Source organism: Cyprinodon variegatus, unplaced genomic scaffold (assembly GCF_000732505.1).
Source record: "Cyprinodon variegatus isolate N-32 unplaced genomic scaffold, C_variegatus-1.0 Scaffold1545, whole genome shotgun sequence".
Lineage (NCBI taxonomy): Eukaryota > Metazoa > Chordata > Actinopteri > Cyprinodontiformes > Cyprinodontidae > Cyprinodon > Cyprinodon variegatus.
The window spans coordinates 84,987-100,565 of NW_015151998.1; the positions used below are offsets into that span (position 1 = coordinate 84,987).

General features: G+C 34.1%; 1 protein-coding gene across 1 annotated transcript in view; it reads left to right on the forward strand.

Annotated features, from left to right (window-relative positions):
- Positions 1-10,072: 10,072 nt before the first annotated feature.
- Positions 10,073-15,579, forward strand: part of LOC107103862 (receptor-type tyrosine-protein phosphatase-like N) — a 30,236-nt gene continuing 24,729 nt past the window's right edge. Inside the window, exons 1-2 of the mRNA XM_015403704.1 lie at positions 10,073-10,414; positions 14,418-14,468. Of these exons, the coding sequence (XP_015259190.1) occupies positions 10,339-10,414; positions 14,418-14,468 (127 nt within the window). The 5' untranslated portion in view covers positions 10,073-10,338. The remainder of the gene's footprint in view (positions 10,415-14,417; positions 14,469-15,579) is intronic.

Consider the following 15,579-nt stretch of genomic DNA (forward strand, 5'->3'; position numbering starts at 1 on the left):
AAAACTTGGTGAAGAATCTGCAGGGACTGTGAGCAGCTATTTGTAGACCAGCCACACCCACTCCTGCCACCAGCCCCTCCTCTATGTCCTCCCTCTATCTCCGTTTACTTGGTACCTCTTTCCCACCACATAACCCCCCTCAAAACTGAGTTATTCTATCCATTTGATATAATAGCAAGGTTTATAGAACATTAAATTGGAACCATTTTTTCAATGGTCATTTTTATCTGACGATGGTTAAACTATAAACGAGGTATTTAATGACATTTAGAAAAGCCTAATTTGCTTAATTTTTGATAATATTATTTGATTTATTTTGCATTTGAAATTGGCTCCAGAGTCTCCATCCCCCTCACATTCCAATCCCCCACCTTGTCTCGCCTGTTGCCAGCCTTGAATTCAGCTGTTGAGACGATCCAGTTTCAGCTGCTGGTAAAGTTGATCAGCTATGCATTCATAACGGTCTCTTCTGAAACATGACCATGCAAGCAATGAGGAGTCTGATTCATTCAGGGACTGCAATAGTTAGGTGTTGTAGCATTAATAATAAACTTAAAAATGAATTCTGTGAATAAAAAAAGACATGAAATCAGACATATCTTTCCTTAATTGTTGATCAATAAAACTTACAATACAATACAAATCCTGTGAAAGGAGATATATAGTACCTCAAATTGCACCGCAATGCAGAATTAATCTCACGCTGTTATGATATGAATCACGCGTATTATATTTAAAGTTAAGGGAGATAATATAATGGTCTCTACCAAACTTACCTTTTTAGTAATTTGAGGCCAAATATTAGATTAGCAATGGGAAAAAAAGATTCCCACACAGATATTAAAGTCAGTGCAAATAGTCCAGAAGAATATGACTAAATGTTTACTACAATTTCATTATTATTTAGAAACAAACAACAAAAATATAATCACCTACTACCTTTGGTTATTGAGTTTTCTGTGTAACTTAATGGTGGGTTCAAAAGCATTTAATCAAACTGATGTAATTGAAAGGTTTTTAATGAATGTTCCCTAATAATTTGTTTCAGAAATAGGACCTAAAATAAACCGTCTTAAAACGTGAATATGCCATTATTTTGTTATAAAAGCAAACTTGTATTCATATTTTGGGTATTTTATGTGATAGGTGAAGAAAAAATTAAGTATTTTTGTAAAGAGGAAGGATAGTGCATATGCTTAATTTTGACATTTTGTCATAATAATAATAATTTTAAAAAAAGCCCACTGCTTTAATGCTCAACTTTCTTTGCTCAGATATTTATTATAGAATCCATTATCAACAAATTACATTCAAATCAAACCAAATTAGTGTAAAAGGTGGTTGCATATTTATATACATAATCATACATATTCATCAATAAAAGTAATCCTAAAGTAAAGTCAACATGTAGCTCACTCAATGTTAACAAAATCTAGCTCTTCTGCAACAGGCTTTTAAAGAAAAATGGTTTCTTAAGAACCAAGAAACACTGCAGACACATCAAAGATTCATTTATGGAGTTATAGCAAAGTAAATAAGCACACAAGGTTAGTTTTAGGATGGGCAGGTCTATGCATCTCTTGAGTTCAAATCTGGCAAAATTAGAACTTTTGCAAAAAAGAAAGGGGAAAACATTGATCTCCAGAAGTGAGAAGCTGATGGAGATACCACAAAATACTTTCAACTTTAAATGCAGCAAAAGAGAAGCAGACGTTTTGAATTGGTAAAGTTAAATGCAAATAAAAATCAGACTTCTCCCATTTCTTTTTTGTGAGATCTTGAAAACCATGGAAAATGTTCCTTCCATTTCAAAGCTATGCACTACATTACTTTTTTGGTAATTTACTGTACAGAATAACATCACAAAGAAACAGAATGACTTTTTTGGGTTTAATGTAAAAAAGTCAACAGGTTTAATACTTTTGCACTGCTTTTATGTTACCTTATAATTGAATTTACTTTTCATTTTCAAGAGATATCGGTTACATTACCAGTTTAATGTAACATTAAACTGGTAAATGTTACACTAAACATTTAGATTATTAAAAATAATCTAAATGTTGCATGACTCATATCACTTTTAAAACCTTATAGTACTATTTTGACCTTTGGTAATTCCATGATTAGAATGAGTCAGAACAAACTATTCTTATTATTACAATACTGTACAACTCATGCTCTGTTATTTCAGATGTGTATATTTATCCCTGGTTATATAAGAAGCAGCAAAATTTAACTGATAAGAGCTGCCAGAAAGGTTGCATACTCTTCTCTGAGTCTGTGACCTTGATCGCCTCTTGAAGGGTCATTGATTGTTGAATGTTTTGGCACACTAGATGTAAGTTAGGCTTTGCTTTGAATCTGGATGGGTTCACATGTTGTAATCATTGAAGTAGACTAAAAGCTGACATGGAGACAACTTTTCAATTAAATAATGATAATAATGCAAACTTCCAGTAAGAACCATCCTGAACCATTTCGAAGCTTAGCTTGGGACTGAAAATCATCAGGGCCTCCAAAGAAAAGTAATTTAAAAGTTTTACCATAAAACTGGTATCTGTCTACTTTATACTATTGCTATTACATTCCAAATAGCAATGTTGGATAGACTAAAGTTTACATTTAGGTTACCTTTAGGTCCACATGTTTTTTTTGTTATTCCTGTCACTTTCATTTTCCAAAAAGGTCATTTCTAGAATTTTATTTAAATTCCTCTGTCTTTTTTCCCTGTTAATCTTTAATTTTCCACATGTCCTCTGTTCCAGTCTTCATCCAGTTGCATTTCATTTTTCTGATTAGTCTCCTCTGGTTCTCATGAAACACCTCCCAATCAGTAACCATTTACTTTCTTTATCTAATCATTAGATTCTTCATTGGTTAGTTCTGAGTCATGCCTACCTGTCTGCATTTCTGTTGCCAGGCTGCAAAACTTCTATCCACACTGTGACTCATCTTTGTATCTAAGATCTATTACTAATACATTGTCTCTTTTATATAAGCATTTCTTTAACTTACTGCTACATATAGGTTTAAAGAGACCTTAAAAGTGATAAAATATCTATAAAAACCAATATGGCTTGTTGATGCCAAAGAAGAAAGAACAGACTGATTTTAGATGTTAGAAATGCAAGACTAGCTCAAATAACCACTTTTTACAACCAAGGTATGTAGAATACCATCTCTGAAAGTTCAATAACATAAGGACCCCAAGTTGTTTAACTCCTGGGAGAGAACTGAGGCTGCAACTCACACAAGCTCAGGAAAATTGGACAATATCAGATTGGTGTAAGGTTTTGTTGTTAACCAGAAACATGCTTAAATGCTAACATTAAAGCATGGGTGCATTCTGTGTTTAACAACCTAAATTAATTTATTGAATGCTTGTACTCTCATTTCATTAGCATGAGGTTGGGATGAGTTAAGATTAGCATTGCATCGTGGAGTTGCAGCCATCCCTTCATGCTGTCATGTATATTAATTGTTATCTTGTATAATTTCTGACACCTGATTAAATCTATGCATTGTAAGTGTTTGCAAATAAATTCAACAAAGTTGTACTTTGTTGCTCATAAGCAACTTCCCTCTAATCCCTCTAATACGACAGAAAATATATTTTCAGCTTACTTGTGGTCTATAAAATTATTTTTATTAAATAAACAATGCACAAACAAATCTTAACTGGTCAAAAGAGCAGTCAGTGTTAATATAATGGTAATATATGGTAAGAAATCAGATTTAAATGGAATCAGGACCCTTAAGCAAATTCTGCTTTGGGCCCTATACATTCTTGCTTGCTTTGCCTAGTGGGCTTGATGATATTTGACTTAACTGTATAAGAAAAAAAAAAAAAGTTAAATGATTAATCAGATTGTAGCTAGTATTGTCAAAGCCTAAGTTGTCTGCATGTCGAGTATGTAACTATTTGTCTTTACCAGTTTGGGATGTTTCATTTCATCTGTAAGCATTACAAACAACCTACTGCACATGTTTTTAAGATTCAAGAGTGGCTGGAAACAAATCATCTACACGTATTAGGAATCCAGGTACTAAATGCTTGTAGGTGCAAAGTGCAAAGTGGAAACCTCATCTGTAAAAATAGATTGCACTTTTGCACGACTTCAAGTTCCTACCTTAAGTATACTGTCATAGCTGTGAATTTATGAGTTGGAAGTAATGATGAGTCAAATACAACCGTTGTGAAAATCTTGTAGTAACCTTTGAGAGCCAAATACAGGGAACAGAAAAGTTCTCAGTACAACCAGCCCAGAAGAAAAAAGGCCAGTAGGTGTTTATTCTGTGTACCTAAAAGATTTTATTTTGGGTTAAAAAAAGAGGCATTAATGAGTCTGCATTTGTATTTATAGGTAACCATGCAGGAAGGGTCATTGTGTGTGGTCAGGCACATATTCATCTTTTAAAAAGAAGCAAGCATGTCAGCTGTTGTGGGTGGTAGCAGCCCTATTTTTAGATTTCCAATTCAGAGCTCAGCCTGGTTGGCATTTGTCCCAAAATACCTCATAGAAATAAAGACAATGCATATTAGCATGGATTCAATAATTACAAGCATGTGATCTGTTTGGGGTTCATGAGTGTTAAATAGTACTGTTAATAACATAATGTTAATTTTTGATCAAATTTAATTGATCTTTTCTATCTAAAGAAAACCCAGCAAATGGCATTGGGTTACTGACTTGAAGAATTCACAGGTTATGGATGAGCTGCGATGGTCAAAAGTCAGATACGTTGTGACGCCAACATTGCAGCATTCCCTCATATGAGCTTACGTGTTGCAAGAGTGGGAAAAAAAAACTCCCCTCTAAAGAAACCTCCAGCAGAACCTGGCTCCATGTGAACAGCCAGCTGCCACGACCAATCAAGGGTTTAAGAATAGAGAGCATTCAAACAAAAGGAACACGGAAGAACTGATCCAAGAGGACTTTCTATGTCAGATAACGGAAAAAGGAAATGCCAGAAGTAGCTTTATTCATTGGATAACTTTTCTTCAATGTAATAATGCTCCTGTTATACACTGGAAATCTACTGGGATTCACTGATTATTGTGGTTAACAACCAAATTGACTCTGTCAACAGATAAATGCCAAAAAACAACACCTATTTCACAAAATAGCATGCATATTCAATAACATGATGTGTTCAGAAACAAATGTGGGTCAGTATGTTTTGCAACCAATCTAAAATCATGCAAACCTGAAGCAGTGAAAAAAACTGATTGGCACAGCCCCTTCTATTATCTCCGAGCCAATCTTTGCATCAGAAAAGAAATTTTTTTTTTGTCCTGACCAAGAAGAACTTCTTATTTCTTTTCCTGAATTTCTCGTTCCTCCCACCTGAAACAAAATACCACATTTTCTCTGCTCTTGCAGAAAATATGCAGACTTTAAGTGTACTATCTTTGGAAACAAGCACTGTGAGAGAGCCAATGAGAATGTGGAAAAAAACATTACCGTATTCTAGAGCACTTATATTGTGTAGAACTTTTGACGCTGTGGTGTCATCAATTGTTCTGGTTAGCCTGAGAATGCCTTCTATCATCAAATCTCTGAAGTATCAAAAGACTTCAAATAAACATCTGACATTCTCTAACTTAAAAAGGAAAATTGCTCAATAACTGGATCATTCAGCAAGATAATAATCTAGAATTACCAATATGCATTTTTGTATAGATACAAAAAGCAGAAATATTGATTTAGAGACAGAACCAGATTCATCAAAATATATATCATATTAAATGGCAGAAATTTTGAAGTCGTTGATGCCATATGATTTAGCACAAGTTCTATTTGCATTGGTATTTGCTTCACAGGGACTGTGCTGGATTTTTACTGACAGAGCTGAGTAAATATTCTATTTGTGCAGGATGATGTTTAACTGTGAGATAAACCCCTTAAAATTAGATGGATGGACATCCATGTGATTTCCAGTTGAAAACTACATCATAACCTTAGACAGAAAGTGAGCCAGCGACTGGTTGCCTAACATCCACAGAACCAAACAACTCTGAACTGTAGCCCAGAAAAAGACACTCTAAAATTAGCAAGCACCCTAATCCTAGAGTGACTGCTGAAACAGTTATCACGCAGACCCAGACGGGAAACCAGTCTCAGAAAAACTATCAGCACATGACAGTCAGATACTAAACCTAAAATACATGACATGATTGTCGTTTTGAGATAAGATTCAGTATAAAAATAGCAGCAGATTTACCCTGAAGAATCGAGGTACTCTTTTTAATATTACATGCAAATCTGGGTTACAAGATGGCACAATTTTTTATGTAACGCTTGATATAAACCTTGATGTCAAGTAATAATGTACCCTATAGTTGTAGTCCAAAAACCACAACAGGCTTTATAATTTATAGGTTCCTGTTAAGTACCTAAAATGTCATGAGGTGTGAAAGACAAGATGGTGAATTGCTTCATTGGTACTTTTCTCAAAGACTGACCTTGAAAAATCCTTTTGAGTATGTTTATGAGCAAAATGCATCATAGAGACGTTTATCTTTATTCAGCCAACTAAAGGGTAAATGTATAATAGATAATATCATTACAGATACACATCCTTAATAAACTATGTGAGTTTCTATATTCAGCAGCTACAGGGTTTAGAGAAAATGCTCACAAATAAGACGCAAAGACTACTCATTGGTAAAGAGGAAGCTGGTGGTTTCGTCATTAACATGGACAGAAGGGTTGTTGCCCGGCAACACAACCAACATGCATACACACATACCAGAGTTGAGCTGCCAGACAAAATTGACCTCATGATGAAACCGGGAGAAAAAAAAGATGAGAGAGAAATACTGTGATTGTGTGTCTCTGTCACAACCATGATATGGTGATTGCCTGCATGTGTGCAATGCAAAATTCCCGTTCGATCATGAAAAAATATTAGGAGAAGCCACTTGATGATTTAACTGGTCTATCTTTGGAAAGATGTGATATCAAAGTGCTGCAACATAACGGTGTTTTAAATAAAGAGAATAGAATTGATATAGTGCAGTTTTTCACGGAACAATCCAACATACAGCTGTATTCTAAAAACATTTAGAATTGAAAAAAAACCGAAAAAAAAAAATGAAAATTTGAATAATGCAAACAAGATCGGACATAACAAGCAGAAATATAATGTTAAATCTGTTTTTCGGATGCTTTTCTGGCTATGTTTTGCTGATATTATGGTTTAAATGAAAAATGTACTTGTAGGAGTGATAAAAGAAGTCTACAATAAACACAATAAGATAATGACCACATGTTTTTATTTCATCATTTTGAGGTATGCTAGTAAAATATTAAAATCCCTGCACTTAAACTGCACTGGCCGAGTTTCCTCATAAATTTCTTTTGCTTTTTTTGGTTTGTTATTTTAAGTAACGCATGGACTAAAATTAAATTCTCACCCTAAAAAACTGGTTTAAAACATCTTTTCAAGCAAAATCTGCAACATGGACCAATTTCTTGTTAGGTAGCAGCGGAGCAACACTCATTTTCCATTTACTAAAATTCTTTATTTTATAGCTTTTAGGGCCTTTTATGAAAAAGTATTATCAACTTCTGTTTTCCTAATATACAGTATATAAAAGAGTAATAAATGAATAAATGCTGGTTAACTTGTAGGTCTGGTGTTCATTGAAGAGATAATGGAACAATTGTGACATTATTTAAAACTGGAATTTTTATCCATAAGTAATGAGACAAGTACGTACAGTAAGAACCTTCTGGGCCAGGTTAAACAACAGGCTGGTAGTAAAATTACAATATGGTTACGTGAAATAAAACAAACAGTTGAAATATCCAGCATTAAAGTAACTCTTTAAATTGAATCACACTTTTTTCAAGATGATTAAATTGATGTCTAGAATGAAATATTTGTCAAAGTCCTTCCTAAAACCAAACAATCTTGTTTCTTCAGGACAATGAAGCTGAGAAAATTATTTTTCACCATTTGCATCAATCCAGCAATACAACCAAATCAAAAACAGAAGGTTTGCATCTACAAAATGTAAAAGTTTTCAGAACTATAATGCCAGGTTTGCCTAACAAGAAATGTGGACAAGCAACACTATGTCATAACATGGTGGGCAAATGCGTATTAAAGCTGCTGACAGAATCCAGTCCAAGAGGAATAAATGCTGATGATAAATCAAATGTCACAAGAGAGTATCAGTATAAGGGTGCGCATATTTATTCAGACAGGTCACCAAAGGTCTTGTTTTTCCATAAAAGATTTCATGTTTTTTTATTCTTTTTTATTTTACATTTGAATTGAATTTTAAATTCTATAAGACATATGTCATTTTAAAAATGTGGAATATATATTATAGACTCTTGTATATCTTGTATATCTTGTGGAGATTTTAAACTATTCTGGTATGGTCTAATTGTTTAACATCAAGAATAAAACAGCCTGTCTTGCAGTTCTGATAACAAATATAAACATTTTCTTTAAATTGCTTTTAGTGTACAATATCTTAGTAAAATATGGGAAGACAATACCTACTTTTGAAATGATGTTGCTATTACTGCCTCTTTTTTTATACACTGGTTTGCGGGTTGAAATAAAAAGCATGTATTACTGGGAATGTTTGTGCTGTTTCATATTTACAAAAATTGACATAATAAAATAATATGTAAATAATCAACACTGCAAAAAATGTATATCTAGGTAATCCAGTTTTTTCTTAACTCATTTTTTTATTAAACAAGTAACTGAGAGACTTTAACAATGGAAAAAGGCCATTTACATTTAAAATAAGGAAAAAATACTGCAGTCACTTATTTCAAGTGCATAATATCTAATTATCTTATTTCAAGGGTAAATATACTCATTGCATTGGCAAATCATCTTATTTTCCTAATCAAATTAAGGCTAAATATACTCTTTTTCATAGGTGGTTAGACAGGGGTCACCAGGGGCCAGAGCCCCTGTACATGATGTCCTGTCCCCTGTTATGGCCCCTGTAGATCATAACACTCAATGATATGTGCTGGAACAGACATGGTTACTGATAGGTCCTTTGGATCTATTTATTTATTTTTCAAATTCTGTTTTATTAATTATTTAAAAACAATAAGTCGATAGCTTCAGTGGTATTGAGACAGGATCCCAGTTTTTTATCTGCTAAACGTTTTTTTAAAACAATACAAAAAAATTTACAGCTGAACTTATCAGTTCTTCTTGAATTCTAATTCATATTTTATAGAAAACGGTAATTTTAACTCGAGTTAAGTCAAAAATATGTAAAATTCCTAAATTATGCATCTATTTTGACCTGATAAGACATAGAATTTCACTTCATAGAGCTATCTGAATATATTTGAATCCCTTGCCCTGTTTTTTTTTTTTAATAACTCTTCAGATATCCTAACCAACCAGCATGCACGTTGTTTACCAGTATGTTTCGAATTTATATTGTGTTTTTTATCTGCTGAAAACAGGATATAGAAATATAACAGATCTAAGAAACACTAGAGGGCGTGAGAGGACAGCAATACGAACTTTAAAGCACAAGCTGGCTTTTGATTTTGTAACTTTGTGTACAGATCTACTGTAACAGGTTAATTCTTTATTTTGATTTCATTAGCGTTTTAGGATCCAAACCTGCAGCACGATTGACTCTTAACAGGAACTACGACTGTTATGACCTCAGGGACCAAGAATGTAATGTCAAAGAAACTGGTTCCCAGTGTTCTTACACCTGAGTTTGTATTAGAATATGATTTTTTCTCAAATATTTTAACTTTAATTAAATTTCCTTGCAAAATGCATTGCTATTAATAGCTTAATAATGATATAAATTAAATAACTAAACAACCGTGGAAAAAAGTAAAGAGGAGCTTGGTTTGCGCTACAATACAATATTGAACACATCTGATGAAAGCAAAATAAGCCTCCACGTTTTTCTGCGCGTGTCCAGCTTAAAGGAAACTGCACTTATGACGTATCTGGATGGGAGGAATATTAAATTAACGCTTTCTTTTCACCTCCCGCTTCACTCCCTTTTTTCTTCCTTGATGACGCATCTGTATAGCTTTCCTCTGTTGCTGAGAACTCCCCTGTTTTCAGGCTGTTTGCGCAGCGGTGCTGTCGTGAGTCTGTGCGCCGCTGTGCGTCCACGGCCTGCGCCCTCCTTCTCTCCTCACGCCCCGCCTTTTCATCGGAAGGATTCCTTCTTCCCTATCCATCCATCATTCTTAGTCCCTTCTGATTTGTTTTCCCTTGTCCTCGCTTTACATGATCTGAACATAATGGGGATTTAAAACAGGTGGAAAACTCTTCTATCTCCATCAATCCTTTGCAGTAAAGCTTTAGGGGATCATGCAACATCTGAAGCCATGGCGAGCTCTGCTCCTTTTGGCGGTGCTCTACCAACCAGCTGTCCCTGAGAAATACGGTAAGGTGCTGGAGTTGCTTATCATCATTTACTCTAAATAGTGTGTACAGACAACTACCTGTTTTACTGAAGAAATGTGCTGCTTCTCCTACTTTACTCAGTGTTTCAAATGCATTTGTAGATTACAGGAGGAAGGTTAAGATTTATTTACCAAATTGAACTCAGTGATTGCCTCTGTGGATAAATACAGAGGACTCTAATCAGATTAAACAGGGGTAAGGAAGAAATGGAAGATCAGGGAGAAAGGGGGAAGAAAACCTTATTCTATTCAAGAAGTTATTTTATGTTCTTACATCCTAAAAGAACAGGTTAGGTCATATAATCAGATCTTAACACTTTAGCTTTGCTTTAATTGTGTTTACTGATGAGGGACCTAACAGCATATTCTCTAAATGCAAAGGCAGCAGAAACCAGTAAAATCACATGTTGATATATAAAATAAGATAAAAAAAAAAAACTTAGTCACTGTATCTTGCATGAAAACTATGATCTGGGTTTTCTATATTTGTAGAATAACTCTAAGTTTACAATGAAGGATATTCTTTACTGAGTAAGAGATGCGTGCAACTGCAGTTTAAAATATGTTTGCTGATCGGTCTTGGATTTAACTCCCCTCCATAGAAAAGACTGTAAAAGACACAGTATTTAGTGGCATGTTGATGTTATTAACAAGCACAGTCTTGCTTAGTCGTGTTAATTTCTGTTCTTAAATCAGATTTTGAATGGTGTGGATTAATACTATTTAATGGATGAATTTGACCTTTCATGTGCAACATGAGGTTTTATACTTGTTTTTGTTCTTTGTTCTGGGTGAAGATTATTTGGCTTTAGCATAAGAGTAATTTGAGCTTCTAAAAACATAAAGAGCACCACCATCAGCCTACTTTCTCCTACAATATATTAATTATATATTATTTGATGGTTATTTTACATACTTTATTTCTTCAGCATGATGTTTTATTGCTGTATGAGACTGTTAGTGGAAACTGCAGAGAGCTATTTCAAAGGAAGTAAAATGCACCTGTATTCATTTAGAATAATACAGAAGAAAAATGAGATGAGCAATAGTGAACGATGAACAATGATGAGTTGTTTTCAGCACCATGGAGAGAAACCACTAATTGTGCTTCCACTGTCATCTCTTTCCTTCCACTGCTGTTTTTTCACCTTCTAATCCATCCCACTGTTTGTCTGATCCACCCATATGTGCAGTGGTATGATGCTCATGTCTGTGTTGACGTCTTGGCAGCTTTTTTTTGTTTGTTTGTTTGTTTCTTTATTTTGTGTGCATGTGTCCTTTTTTCTCTTAGGCTCAAATGTCTTGTTGCCATGAAAAAAACACTGCCATTGGATGACCACAATCACCAGGTTGATTGAAATGTTTGGTTTCTATTGCAATGATTTGTTCAATAGTATCTGTTCTACAAAAAATACTAATAATGATTGTTAGCTTTGATTACGGTGATAAAATGGAACCTTTGCCAACTTTATGCTTAAGCTTTATGTCAAGCCTTGCGTATATTTATAATGACCATTCCTTTCACCTCTTAATTTGTAAATACAATCTTCTGGTTTTCATATCTGGTGTCAGAATTGTTCAACAATTAGGACCAAAGGCCCCTTAACCAAGCCGAAAGTGTTACCAAACATTAGTAACACGAAGTAGGCTTTTTGTGCAATGGTTTATTACTTTCATAATAGTTACACTGTTTTTTGCTAATTTGCACTGCAATCCTTGACTATGGAACAGCCAGCACAAATTCTGCCTATAAACTTACTTGCTGTCTATGTATGTATGGAGGGCAATATGATTATGTAATTAATCATTATCCTTGGTGCATTTTTGGTGTGTTTTATTACCAACTTAAAATGGTAAAATGCTCATTTGACATTTACTCCCTCTCCTAAAGGATTTCCATTCAGTAGACAAACATACTGTGTCTTGTAACCCTTTTTTTTTGTAAACTATAGACAATAAACAGGAGTGAGAGTCCTGAAAGGCTTTTTGATGTGCCTTTAAATGACTGGGCTCCATTTTAGTCTGTGACTGTTTTTATATAGGGGAACTACTTGGTTTTAGACCCTTACACTGAACTAGACAACACATATTCTAAATATTATTAGACTGCCCTTTTAATCTACATTAAATTCAAGTGGTCAACAGTTAAAATTGACCCAATCAATCACACAACTCCTTGAACTAACCCCTCTGCCAAGTAAGCCTTATATGACCTAACATGATATTAATGACTACACAGACAAACAAAGATGGATAAAAGTTCTCTTTTCACAAATCTTTCTTAAATTTGGATTCTTCCTGTTACAAAGGACAACAGGAAACCCAACGTTTAAAGGATTTAGAGCCTTTTCATTTAAAACTAGATCCTAAACTAAGAACTGAAGTAGTTTTCATCAGACACCTGTACTCTTCAGCAATATCTTTCAATGTTTACTCAGTGTACACAACAATGTATGCTCTTTGCTGTTGACTGGACAGGCAAATATTACATAGAAAAGGTGTCCCTTATGCAAGCTTTTTATTTGCTTCTCAAGACAAACCACCAGTGCTTAGCTGCTCAGGAAAAAAACTCATATTGCTCACGTTTAAAACTGTTGTTTAAAACTTGTAGAGCATAAAATACACATTCATCTACTTGTTAGCATTTCTTTACCTTACCTGTCTTAAAAAATAAGATTGCCAGTTATATAGAGGACATTTATTTTAGGATATTAAATGGCACCTGGTTATGTGGTAGTCAACAGCTGGGTTTCTCTAGTTGTTGTGTATCTAGTATAAAAGCATCAAACTGCGTACTAGTTTGAACATTTTGGATAATAATCCATTATACTAGTAAGAGTAAGTTAAAGAAGCCCAGCACATTATTCAATAGGTGCAAGTTAAGGTCTAAATAGGTGAGTGAAGTGAGAAAAAAAATACAAGGTGTCAATAAAGACACATTATATAAGGACATTCAGTATTTATTCAAGTGACTTGCTTTGGTTTAAAGTTTTGCTTTTTGGAGTGTTCAATGCCAGGAAAATACTATTTTTACGTGGTTGGAATCTGATTCCATGTTTTCATTTGCTGCCTGTTGACAAATCAAAGCAGAAGCCATTTCCTTCACATCAGTCGGAGTGTGATGACAAGCAGAGACATTTTACCAAATTGCTGAATAACTAAATGAGTCACCCGTGAGTTTGTTTTTTCATCTTTTTCTAAGCACTGAAATAAAGGCCGTGCTGACAGGGTAGTGCGCATTGGGACGATACACACTGTTGTGTTTTTAAATTATAGATATTTTATTTTGTAAGATGTATTTATATATGACTGAGAAATCGCACAAAATTCTCAACACTAAAATAAGCATTTGATTAGTCTGGGAGACATTCCAGATATTTGCTAAATGTTTCTTGCTCGGTGGATATAAGTCACAGTTGCAATAATCATTTTATTGAGGCAGAAAAAAATTTGACTACTGTTAATGTGTTATATTCAGTTTGGTTTTTATATATCTTAACTTCCAATACATATTCAGACAATTTTAATCAATCTAACTAATGTTTAATTCTCTTTCAAAGGTAGGTTTTCTGACCTAAAAAGACTGAGGTGTGCTGTGCAAGAGAAATGACACAAAGCCAGACAGACCTATCCACATATCCCTATCTTTCTCTGAACACCTGTTCCTTCTCACACTGCTAATATATCAAGGTCTTAGTCGCCAAACTACAATCCAAAATGGTTTAACAGCTGAAGAATTAGCTCAGAGGTGTCACCATATGCTGGTCCCCATGCCTTGTACGGGTCATCATTGTATGAATTTCATTTTAAAAAGTGAAATAAGGTAAAGGGTTGATTGATTAGATTTTGGCAAGCTTCTGAGAAATTATTTAAACTCTGATAATCTATTTTTTTGTAATTTCCTTATCCTTTAAAATGAATGTATATTATGGTTTTCATAAAACAAGTGGTCTGACAGCTTTTTTCTGTGTTGTTCTGTCTCAGGTTGCCTGTTTGAAAGAGAGCTTTGCATAAGGGATCAGGTTTGCTATGACGGTGAGTAAAACATGCAACCATGAATAATAATAATTGAACATGATCTCCTTTGTTGAAAATGTTATTGTTTAATTTCTTTTAACATATAGGTAGGAACATACATGCATGTGCTAAGTAGCAAAGCGCACAGGCTTACATTTATGCTAAAAGGAAAAAGACAAAGGTGAAGGATCCTTCCCCTTTAGCTTCATACGTCTTCATCTCTTCATCACCTGTCCCTCTACTTTTTCTCAGCTTTACCTAAACCCCTCCCTACCGACTCACTGTCTCCATAGCAACATTGACATCATGATAAGGTCGACTCCCCCACAGTTGTTGTGTTGATACAGCGATGAGTCACTAGCACGCTCTTACGTCCTTCTCTGTGGAAACGGCACTTACGCACTCACTCGATGGTGGAGCAGAATATCAAAATGGATAAGTGAGCTTGCCTACACACAGTAGAAAGCAAAAATGGGTGAAAATATTTAAAGAAATACACATAGTTCTTGTTTAATCTAGCCTGTTTGTTTTTTTTGTTTTTGTTTTTTTTTCAAGTCTAATTTACAAAATAATCCCTAAACAATCTCCAACATTATTTGGCACTCACAAAGACTTACCTCTACATGAAAATAAACGTCACATTCTATACAGACCAAATTCCTGCATTGAATAAGTCTACATCTGACTACTCAGCTTCTACATTATGCTTATATGATGATGTTAATAAAGATATTCTGAGTGAGATTAGCGCAACAATAGCAGATTTGTTTTTCCTTTAGTAAAAGTTATGTTCCCTTTTTTACAATTTAAATAAAATTGCTGCCAGGTGAAAACTTCTGCCCATAGTGTTATATGATAGTTAAATAATTTTTAGGGTTATTAGCTCTGTATTAATATTTAAAAGCAACTGTATTTAGGTGGTTTATAAATTCTAAAGCCTTCAGGGTTAAAAAAAAAAATTCATATTGTTTTGCTGATTTATCATTTGGTTGAATATGGACCGATCAAGCCTTTCTTTCCAATCCAGTGGTATTCATTTTGATCAGTAGAATACTTTTTTTTTACTTTCTTTACATATTCCTGATATTATTATTATAACTTTGTTAATGAAAAGAAAATAAATAATAAT